General features: G+C 33.7%; 1 protein-coding gene across 1 annotated transcript in view; it reads left to right on the forward strand.

The window, feature by feature from the left end:
• Nucleotides 1-12,704, forward strand: part of ABCB5 (ATP binding cassette subfamily B member 5) — a 113,410-nt gene that overhangs the window by 43,656 nt on the left and 57,050 nt on the right. Inside the window, 1 exon segment of the mRNA XM_004263450.1 lies at nt 9,959-10,099. Within this exon segment, the coding sequence (XP_004263498.1) occupies nt 9,959-10,099 (141 nt within the window).

The following is a 12,704-nucleotide window of genomic DNA, read 5'->3' on the forward strand; positions in this document are numbered from 1 at the left end:
ATCCCAACCTTCCCAATGCTTCTTCCCTGACTCTTAACAGCCACTGATTTGTTTACTGCCACTATAGACTAGTGTGTATTTTCTAGAGCTTTATGTAAATGAAATCGGACAGTATGTATCCTGTTCTGTCTGGCTCCTTTCACTAAGCATAATTGTTTTGAGACTCGTGCATGTTGTGGAATGTATTAGTAGTTCCTTCCTTTTTTGTTGATGAATGGTATTCCATTATATGGATATACCACAGTTTGAGCTATTGGTATTGATGCCCACTTGAGTTATTTGGTTTGTTTGCAGGTTTTAAATATTATAGGTAAGGCTGCTCTGAACATTCACGTGTAAGTCTTTCTGTGGACATGAGCTTTTATTTCTCTTGGGTAAATACCTAGGATTTGAATGGGTGAATCTTATGATAGGAGTATGTTTAACTTTTTAATTAAGTGCAAAACTATTTTCCTTTTACGTTCCTATAATATATGAGAATTCCAGCTACTCCACATACTTGTCAATACTTGATATATCCGGAAATTTTGATTTTAGAAATATGTAGTGGTGTCTTATTTTTCTTTTAATCTGAGTTATCCCGATGACTAATGATGTTGAGCATTTTTATGTGCTTATTGACCATCCATATCTCTTCTTTGTTAAAGTGTCTGTTCACATGTTATCCTCATACCATTTTTTGAGTGGTCTTTTGTTTTCTTGTCTTTGAGTTTTGAGAGTTCTTTATATATTCTTTACATTCTGGATATAAGGATTTAATCAGATAACTGATTGGAAAATATTTCTTCTCATCTGGGACTTGTCTTTCCATCCTCTTACAAGGATCTTCCAAAGAACAGAAGACTTTGATTTTGAAGAAGTTCAATTTATCATTTTTTTCTTTTGTAAATCAAGCTTTTAGTGTTCTGCTTGAGAAATCTTTGCCAAATCCAAAATCACAAATATTTTCCCCTATGTTTTCTTCTAGCAGTATTATAGTTTTAGTTTTACATTTAGGTTTATGATAAATTTTGTGTTAATTTCTGTTCATGGTGTTTTGTATGGTGAGAAGTTTGTTTTGTTGTTGTTTTGTTTTATTTTGTTTGCACATTGCAGTTGTTCCAGCAATATTTGTTGAAAGGACTGTTTTTCTGCACAGAACTGCCTTTACACATTTGTAGAAAATCAGTTTGTCCACATATGTATGGGTCTATCTTTGGACTCTCTGTTATACTGATGTCTCTATGGCTTATTTTCCTTCTTTATATATAATTGATTTCTGCTTGGATCTTTATTATTTCCTTTGTTCTGCTTACTTTAAATTTAACTTGCTCTTCCCTCTTTGTTTTCTTAGGTTGAATCTGAGGTAATTTACTTGAGAAGTGTTATTTGGTTTCCAAGCATTTGGGGATTTTCCAGAGATGTTTCTATATTGAATTCTAATTTAACAATTTTGTGGTCAGAGAACATACTTTGTATGACTTGAATTTTTAAAAATTTATTAAGACTTGCTTTATGACACAGAATATGGTCTATCTTGGTAAATATTCTATGTAGACTTGGAAATGATGTGCATTTGCTGTTGTTGGGCGAAGTGTTCTATGAATATCAATTATGTGAAGTCAGTTAATAGTGTTATTCAAGTCTTCCTTATCCTTATAGATTCTCTGTGTACTTGTTCTATAAATTATTGAGAGAGGGGTATTGAATTCTCCAACTATTATTGTAGATTGGATTTGTCCTTGCAGTTGTATCCATTTTGGTGTCATGTATTTTGGATCTCTGTTATGATGGGCATAAACATTCAGGATTGTCAGGTCCTCTTGATAAATAGATCCCTCTATCATTATGAAGTAAACTTCTCTACTCTGGTTATGTCCTTTGCTCCTCAGTCTTCTTTTTCTGATACTCATATAGCCCACCCCAGCTCTCTTTTACTTAGAGTTATGATGGTATGTCTTTTTCCATCCTTTTAATGTAGACCTATTTGTGTCTTTATTTAAAAAATGTGTTTCTTGTAGGTGGCATACAGTTGGTTCTTGGCTTTGTATTCAGTCTGACAATCCTTGACTTAATTGGAGTATTTAGACCATTTACATTTAATGTGATTATTGATATGAATTAATTTAAATAGATCATCTTTGCTATTTTTCTGCCGTTGCTCCTGTTTTCCTCATGTTCTCCCTTCACTTGGATTACCTGAGTACTTTTTATGATTCCTTTTCATCTCTTTTGTAAGTTTATTAGCTATAACTCTTTGTTATTTCAGTGATGGGTTTAGGGTTTATAGTATATACCTTTAACTTATCACCATCTACCTTCAAATGATATTACATCACCTCTCATAGAGTAAAAAGGACTTACATTAGTATACTTCCATTCCTCCATTTCTGGCCTTCAAGCTATTATTATTATAATTATCTAATTATCTAATAGTAATATACATGTGTTATAAAGTTATACATGTATTATAAACCCAATGCTACATTGTTTTCACTGTTGTTGTTTTCTTTTTTTTTTACTTAAATCATTTATTTTTAAAGTTTAAATAATAAGGAAAAAATTATATAATTTTCCATGTATTTACCATTTCCAGTGCTATTTATTTCTTTAATGTCCTTGTCTGCTAAATTTTACATCTGTGTTAGTTCTGGAGCAGGCTCCATTAATTGATTTTTCTCCTTGTTATTAGTTGTATTTTCTAGCTTTTTTGCATGCCTGGCCATTTTTTATTGGGTGTCAAAAATTGCGAATTGGGCTTCCCTGGTGGCAGAGTGGTTTAGAGTCCGCCTGCCGATGCAGGGGACACGGGTTCGTGCCCCAGTCCGGGAGGATCCCACATGCCGTGGGGCGGCTGGGCCCGTGAGCCATGGCCGCTGAGCCTGCGCGTCCGGAGCCTGTGCTCCACAACGGGAGAGACCACAACAGAGAGAGGCCCGCGTACCGCAAAAAAAAAAAAAAAAAAAATTGTGAATTTTACCTTGTAGGATTCTGGTTATTTTTATATTCTTAGAAATATTCTTGACTTTTGCTGAGAGATGCAGCTTTTACTTAGAAACAAGTTGACATTTTTTCTTTACTTTTAATTTTTGTTAGGCTAGACCAGAGCTATTTTTAGTCTAAAGCAAAGTATTCTCCACTATGGAGGCAGGACTCTTTTGAGTACTCTACCCAATGCCCCCGTGAATTATAAAGTTTCGCAGTCATGCTGGTTGGAACAGGTATGATACCCTCTAATCCTTTCAGGTGCCTCCTTCTCTAGCCTTGAGTAGTTTCCACATTCTTCTACAGTCAGTTCTCCATTGAATACATGAGAGGGATCCTCTAAAGATTTCCCAAGTTCTCTCTGCATTTTTTTCCTCTCTAGCACTGTTCTCTGTGAACTCTTGCTGTCTTGGTCTTCCCAGACCCTTAACCCCACCTCCTTAACTCAGCAAGTCAACCAACTCCACTTGCATTCCTCCTCCACACACTGCACCCTGAAAATTCTTTCAAGGAAATAAACTGGGGCAATTGTAGTACTCACCTTCTGTGTTTCAAGGGGTCACTGTGCTTCATTGCCTAATAAATATTCAGTGTTTTGAAAACCATTTTTCCAGTTGTTTTGTTGGTTTCAGGTGGGAGAATAAATCTTATCCATGATACTCCATCTTGGTTCAAAGGAAAATTCTGTCTTTTATTTTATACAGTTGACTGTTCATTTTTTGAGGCACTGCCTTGGTATTCTCCTTTCCCAATATATTTACTTCTTATATTTCACAAAATTCAGAAATCACCCATTTTTAAAACCATACAGTATAAACTATTAGAGAGTAGAGTTTATAAATATTATTTAAATGAAGTATATATTATAGAATTGAAAATAGCTCTTTGGTATGCATGCTCAGTATTGTAAGATCACTATTAAGGATCAGTAATTTTCATCATTACCTGCATTTCAACACAAGGAGTTTAAATAGTTCTACTTTGTTCATGTGTAAAACTGTTTACAGAAGTGTACAAAAAGAGTAGGCCGAATGAAAAGCCTACACTTAGTGCTGGTGTAAGGTACAGGAAAAGAAAACTTGTAGGGTATAAGAAGCAGTCAATGCAAAGGGCTTTAGTCACATTAACAGGAAGACATCTCACAGAGATGCAGCGGGGTTTGTGGACTTAAAGCATTCAAACGACCTGAGTGTGCGTTTCAGCATTACCAACTGCCTGCTATGTGGACTGACATCCATTACATAACTTCCTGAGCCTCAGTTTCTCTATCTCTTAGAGGAAAATAAGCATACTTTCCAAATCAGCTCATGGGACAGTGTGAGCAAAACCAAACAGAGAACTGTTAGTTATAGAACCTTTTAAACTCTAACATTCTTTAAAATGTAAGATATTTTCAAAAGTAATAATTATTTTTGCCATCAGTAGTTAATAATTAAACATATATATATATATAAATTAAGTTGTCTTAAGGAGTAAAAAGAGAAAAAAAGCAATAAAGACAGTTCAAACTATTATGTCTGTAGCTATTTACCACAGCATCAACATTTTTACCTTGATTATTTTGTAACCACTCAAATCTCAAAAACATGATAAAATAACTTGTATGGAAAAAATAGAATCTAAGGGTTTAGAAAGACCTTAAAAGTCCTGAAACCATATGTAAATACAGAGTGATGGATAATTTGTAAAGAACAAATTTCATTTATATACACCTTTCCCCTGTTCAGAAACTTCCCGTAAATTCTGTTCCGTACAGAAGAAACACTCTTTAAAATTGCTTTACGTTAACTAGCCCTAAATTCTATTCCTAGCTCCATGACCTTCCATTCTTCAAACAACTCTGCTACATGTGAACCTCAATATTCTTCACAAATCCATGCCCTTTTTTTTAATTGAAATATAGTTAGTTTACAATGTTGTGTTAGTTTCTGGTGTACAGCAAAGTGATTCAGATATATGTATATGTGTGTGTGTGTGTGTATATATATATATATATATATTCTTTTTCAGATTCTTTTCCATTATAGTTTATTACAAGATGTTGAATATTGTTTCCTGTGCTATACAGTAGGATCTGGTTGTTTATCTATTTTATATATAATAGTTTGTATCTGCTAATCCCAAACTCCTAATTTATCCCTTCCCCCCCCTTTACCCTTTGGTAACCATAAGTTTGTTTTCTATTTCTGTGAGTCTGTTTCTGTTTTGTAAATAAGTTCATTTGTATCAGTTTTTAGATTCCACATGTAAGTGATATCATATGATATTTATCTTTCTCTGTCTGGCTTATTTCACGTAGTTTGATAATCTTTAGATCCATCCATGTTGCTGCAAATAGCATTATTTCATTCTTTTTTATGGCTGAGTAATATTCCATTGTATATGTGCACCTATCCATTCACCTGTTGAATGCATGCCCTTTTAAGCCCAACTGCCTGATTTGCTATAGCCTCTATCATAATTACCCCTCATCTTTTTCTCCCTGGCAAACTTCTATTCTTTCATTAAGACCCTACTCAAAATCATCTATTTGACAATCTTCATTCAACTAGACAGTTAATCACTTCTGCTCTCCTGTGGTATTTTTATATAACTTCAATTACAGATTTATTACTTTACGTTGTAATTATTTTTCTGCCTCCCTTATTAGCTCTCTCAAAGTTAAAGACCTTGACTTATCTTTGGGCTTGCTCTCAGTAAATAGTCAAGGGTCTGCAGCCTGAAGACAGTTAATAGTATGAAAGCTATTATTTACTGCAAACTTTCCATGTTTGAGGCATGGTACCAAGGATATTAATCTGTGCAATAACCCTAAAATATAGGTAGCATAATTTTCCCCATTTAACAAATGAGGAAACTAAGACTCAGGGAAGTTAAGCAACTAGTCTAAGATTGCAGACCCCCAAAAATGGCAGAAACAAGACTCAAACCTAGAAACTGTGACTCCAGAGAACAGAAGTGATGAAAAAATTATTGAAAATTAAGATTTCCTCTATAAACATGGTACTCTTTATGGTCTATATATGAGATTGCTTACCATTTGTACTTAATTAGCATGTAATACAATAACAGTTATGTCCATCATTATATATGTCAGAGTTACTGTATTGTGAGTTTTACTTGAAACAGTGGACTCCATTCCTAGTCTGTTGTTTGCTTAGCTATTCATGCAGTGTGATGATCTGCTTTCAGACTAAAAAAATCAAGGGGAATTTGGTGCCAGTCATATTGTCTCATTATCTTGTATTTTTAAAAAAGAGGTCTGAAACACAGGTACGGCTGCTGAGGGCAGAAGTAACTATCTATTCTATCTACTCTATGTGACAGGAGATGTAGGTTAACTGTAATACAAATTTAGATGCTTTGAATAATAATTACAGTCTGATTATTAGAATGTTATTGAGGTCGTGACAAAAAGGAATCCTACCTTGGATAGATGTTAAATTTTCTTTTTTTTTCTTTTTATCTACCTGTTTAAAGAGCTCTCTTAATATCTATGCTTGAGACAAACCAGCTAGGTACACCCACATGGAAACCTTTTTACCTTTAACAATGATCAGGGCCAGCTACATGATTGTAGGGCCCTAGTGAAAATGAAAATATGGGCCCTCCTCCTCAAAAATTATTAAGAATTACAAGATGGCAACAGCAGAGCATTAAACCAAGAGTGGGACCCTTCTAAGCATGGGGCCCTGAGCAACTGCATAGTTCACACACCCATGAAGCTGGTTCTGCCAGTGATCTCTTTACTGCCACCACAACTAGGAGGAACTTTAGATGACTGTGATACAGTGACCTAGCCCCTCCTATGAACTTTAGGCATCATTCCTCATTACTAACCCAAATTATAACATTCTTGGTTGTTGGTTGGCTGAGTACAAAATGCACATGCATGTTGGTTGGCTTGAGTACAAAATGTGCATGCAAAATGCGCATGCATACACATCAAGTATGTATATGTCTATACATATATTGAATATGTTTATATATGTGCATGTATTCCTGACATAAATATATGTGTGCATACATATATATGATATTTACAGATAAGTCTGTTTCAAGAGCCAAACTTAGTAACAATATTTGCTTAATGCAGAAACCTAGGTTTGATAAGTTATAGTGTCTTCATTCCCAGTCCTATTTCCCTGGGTATTTTTTAAAATTAATGCCCAGGTAGAATATTCGATATACGTAGTAAGCATTTCTCTACTGCTATTTGGAACCTGAGTGGTATATATGATTTCTCTTTAACTTTCCTGACCCTAGACCATAAATTCAAATGATTTTAAGTTATAATTACATCTCCCAGTTGTCCTGAAAAATTTCCAGTTTGCCCCTTTTGTCCCACTCAAGAATGTCCTTCTTTTGATGATACTTTAGATGATCACCTTAATATTAGCCAAATATATCAGAATATAACTTTCATCCTTTTTTTATTTTAAATAAGGTGCTGTAAATATAATAGTTAAAAAGGCCTTTAATCAAAACAGTGTATTTTCAGTTTTTCATAATAGCACCTACTTTTTGCTCATGAGCATATAGATATTACTCATAAAAACAAAAGCTATTAAAAATGGAATATATTTTTCCAAATTGTTTTAGCTTTCTTTTAAACAAAAATGAAATACATATACATTAAATAAAATTGAGAAAATTGAAACAAGAAGAATACAACACATAGGCCCAATAGTTAAATATAGGCACTCTTAGTATTTTGCTACATTACTATATAGGTGTCTTTTTCTATGGATAGTTTTTTTTTTTAACTTAGTTATAACATGATGCAACTTTTTTTCCTGTATTTTTTCCATATAACATTATATCATAAATCTGTTTCCACAGTGTTATTTAATCTTAATAACTATTGTTTTCAAGTTTCCTTCTCTTATAGATTTGGAATAGAGGAGTTTGAAAGAAATACTTATCTCCTTCATCAACTACTGCAATGGAGAGACCCTTTTTAGAGAATAGAGAACATCATACCAGATTCTAGTATACCAGTCTTTCCCATGACTGGCTGAAGCCTTGAGCAAGCTTCTAAAGTTTTCTGAGCTCCAATTTCCTTCTCTGTAATAGATAAGGATAAAATATGAGAATGATAAAAATAAATAGCAGTAATAGTAATTGTAATAATATTAACTGTCAGTCCTTGAATATCCAGAAATTTTTAGTGTGCCTGTAGTATGCCAAACGTATCGGTTATTGTGCTAAGCATTTACAAAAAATATATTACCTTAGGAATAGTTAAGACAATCTTGTAGAGTAGCAATAAAGCTAGAAGACTTAGATTAGTATATATAAAGCCCTATAGACAAACTGAATAGTAGAACAATATACAGAATACAGAAACAGACCCAAAATAATGGTCACCTGATTTAATAACAAAAACTTCTCTGTAGTGCAATAGAGAAAGGATTTTTTTTTCCAAAAAATTCTGCTGGGACAATTGGTTAACTACATAGGGAAATGTCCATTGACTCCTACTTGACACCACACACAAAAGTCAATTCCAGATGAATTATAGATCTACATATGAAAGGCAAAATGATAAAGATTGTAAAAGATAGAAAAACATTCATGTGACGTTGGAGTAGATAAAGATTTCTTAAACATGACACAATATAAATTATTAGAGAAAAGTTGATAAATTGGACTTCATTAAAATTTTAAATTTTATTCATCAAAAGACACCATTGAGAGCGAAAACAACAGTATAGAGGGGGAAAAATAATTGTAATACATAGTATCTGACAAAGTCCTCATATATAGAATATATAAACAACTTCTGAAAATTGACAAGAAAAAGATAGTTCCAATAGAAAAACAAACAAAAACATACAGTTCACAGGAGAGAATATCCAAATTGCCACTAACGATATGAAAAGTTTTTCAATTTTATCAGTCACCAGGAAAGTGCAAATAAAAGCCACAATATGATAGTATTCACCTGCCAGACAAAGAAAATACCAAGTGTTGGTGAGAATATAGAGTAAACGTAACTCTCTTTCACTGTTGGAAAACATTTATAAACTGGGACAACCACTTTGAAAAGCTGTTTGGCAGAATCTAAAATAGCTGAGCATATGACTCAATAATTCCCCTCCTAGGTATACATCTACTAGAATTGGGGACATATGTTCACCAAGTAAATATGTGTAGGAATCTATTCATAATAGGAAAACCCTGAAACTACCCAAATGTCAATGACCAGTAGAATGGAAAATAAATTGTGGTATCTTCACACAATGCAATACTATTCAGCAATAAGAATGATCTCCAATGATATAAAACAAAATGGATGAATCTCAAAAACATAATGTTAAACAAAAATGCCTGGACATAGAAGGGTATGTACTGTATAATTCCATTTATATAAAAGAAAATAACTAAACAAAATAAATCTAAGCTGTTAGAAGTTAGGAGGGTGGTTACCGTTGGTGTAGGTGAGTGGTAACAGTGATTAGAAGAGAGCTTGAAGAGGGTTTCAGGGTGCTGGTAATGATCTGTTTTGTAATCGGGGTACTATGCATCTGGATGTAATTGGTTTGTGAAAGTGCATTATCTGTACACTTACGTGTACTTTTCCGTATGTATTGATATATAATATTTGTTAAAAAGTCAAAAACATATTATCTTGAATCTGTACCCCATTTTAGAGATGAAAAAATAAGAAATACTAAGTTTAAGTTACTTAAACTTAGTTATTTTTAGTTACTAATAGCCAGGCGGTTGTTAGGTGGCTCAGATTAAATGGTCTTTAGTTTCCTTTCTAGTTCTAAGATACTATGGTTTTATAAATCCACCAGTTTGGAACCTAACTTCCTGCCTTTTTATTTTAATTTCTATTGGCCTCCCTAATCAAAGTTTTCAAACTTCTATATCCAGAGGTAAGATTCTTTGATACTCAAATAATACTATAAGAAGTTTTCTTGAATATTCAGAGTTTGTTATTTCTGCTAATTTATATTTATTTTCTTTGCTTATTGTTTTATAGGCAAGTGAAGGTCGGACTACAATTGTGGTAGCTCACCGGCTTTCCACTATTCGAAGTGTAGATATGATTGTGACTATAAAAGATGGGATGGTGGTGGAAATGGCAAAACAGGGTCTATATTATTCACTTGCAATGTCACAGGTAATGTTTACATGACATAATGTATGTTTGCAGATTTTTTTTGACTTTTCAGAAATCACGCCATGCTAGAAAATAGAAGTCTTGAATTATAATCTTAGGTTTCACAAGGCAACCAAGGTTTATTTATAGTTCCTTAGTGAAGAAATTCAGTGAGTCTAATATCCTCAGCATTGTGCTAGACAATGATGAAAGTTAAAGAACTAATTGTTACATAGTACCTAATATTTGCCAGGCACACTACAAATAGGCTTCAAATCTTGTATGTGGCAGATCCAGAGCAATCTAACTCTATATTCCGTGATCTTTTTGTTAAAACACAAAGAAATATAACACACAATCCCTACTTAAAGACTTAAAACTTAGCTACAGAGGCAAAGTGCAGAATCATGCATACAGATGTTACAAGTTGTAGAAATAAGAAGCAAGATTGATGGGGATATAGGGAACTAGATTACCCATGGAAGTATTCATGAAGAAATCTTGAAGGCAAGAAGGTAGGAGGGGGATTTCCCTGGTGGCGCAGTGGTTAAGAATCCACCTGCCAATGCAGGGGACACGGGTTCAATCCCTGGTCTGGGAAGATCCCACATGCTGTGGAGCAACTAAGCCCGTGCGCCACAACTACTGAGCCTGCATGCTGCAATTACTGAGGCCTGTGCTCCTAGAGCCCATGCTCCACAACAAGAGAAGCCACCACAATGAGAAGCCCATGCACCGTAACAAAGAGTAGCCCCCACTCGCCACAACTAGAGAAAGCCCGTGCGCAGCAATGAAGACCCAATGCAGCCAAAAATAGATAAATAAAATTTTAAAAATTATAAAGGTAAGAGGTGGAAAAGGAGGAGAAATCTAGGTAATGTGGAAGTAATAAGGAACTTGGTTTGTAACTAAACAGAAAGGAGACCAGCCTGCCATGAGTAATGAGTGTTGGGGGAATAATGGAAAATTTGGATAATGAAGGTCAGATTATGAAAAGGCTGAGACTTCCTGTGTCGGAAGCACCTACCCCAGTGCTTGGCACACTCAAAATCTATCTGCTGAATGAAAGGATGCACACATATATCCATACCGTGTATACATCAAATTCTCACAGGGAGACCAGAAAGCTCATATTAGGCAATGAAGAGGAGGCACGATAATCCTGGAGGCACACTGACAAACTCCTGTTTTTGAGGATCCACATGTTTGCATGCATATGACCCAGCCTACTGAATTTCACATGGTTCTTCCATTAGGGTGCATTAACGTAAGTGATAGTGATTAGGCTCTAGCTCTCTTCTTCATTCTGCCTTCATCTCTTGGTCTGGAAGGCAGCCTTCTTTCCAAGGGGTCTTCTGCAGACAACTAATATCAACCTTTTTTGGTTTATTTTACTTCTTCAACTTTCTGATTATATTTTTGATATCAATATTATTATTTCACAAATTAGGAAATTTAGAAAGTTATGAGTCTCCATCTCATCAAACTTAGAATTTCAAACCCCAGCTTTCTCCACAATTCTAGAATGAAGGATTTTTAAACACATCCTCTAAAGCAATGATAATAAAAAAAAATTAAAAGTTTGAAAATGTAATCTTATATTGATTTAAAAACGCTTGATTCCGATTTTATTTTATATTAGGCTATATTTTTCTTTAAAAATAAAATGTACATGTTATTTGCCAGTTGAATTTTCATGATTTTCATTCCACAGTAGAATTAATAATTTATGAAGTTATTAAGTTCAGTATCTTCAAACTAATAGTTGTAACAATAAAAGGAAATAACTGTGGTCAAATTAACACTACTTTGAGATTTTAAAAAACTACTACACTCAGATCTTTCTTTGAAGCAACACTTCTTTATTTTTCATTATAACTAAATTAAAACTCCATTTTTAGGTGTTAGGTGAAAGAGTTCCACAACATAAGGAAAACAAAAATGGAGTGTTTGTGGTATAAGTGTATAAAAATTTAAAATACCATATTCAAAATGGATTAGTACTCTCTGATTACCTAAAATAATTTTCATTCTGATATAATAATACAATTTTAAATATTAATACTCAATGAACAGCTCTAATATTCTGGGAAATATATAGTAAACATAACATACGTGATATCTACATAAACAGTACCACATTTCTGAAACTCTGGATGCATTTATTTGCCACTATTGCCTATAGTGTCCAAATGAATTAATTTATGACAATTCATGATTTTCATAAGTATTACAAAGTTAATGCTGCTAAGAAAATCAATCCCAAAAAGCAGCATAGGAAAATGGTTACAGTCACAAGCTCTGGAGACACAGCAAGTTGAAATCCTTACTCTGCCATTTAATAGTTTTAGGACTGTGGGTAAGTTGTTTAAATTCTCTGTGCCTCAGTTTTCTAAACTGTGAAGTGAGGAAAATAATAACATATTAATTAATTACATTGAGTATTAAATGAGTTCAATTATGTAAAGTACCTAGAATTATTGTTAGCATAATAAATTTTATTATATTACCATTCTTAGCATTAGCGTTTGTTATCCAATCAAACTTTTAAAGAAAGTTCAAACCATGGTTATTGCTGTAATCAGGTACAGATTCAATGCTGTAATTATTTATCTAGGATGTACAT

This window comes from Orcinus orca, chromosome 9 (assembly GCF_937001465.1).
Source record: "Orcinus orca chromosome 9, mOrcOrc1.1, whole genome shotgun sequence".
NCBI lineage: Eukaryota > Metazoa > Chordata > Mammalia > Artiodactyla > Delphinidae > Orcinus > Orcinus orca.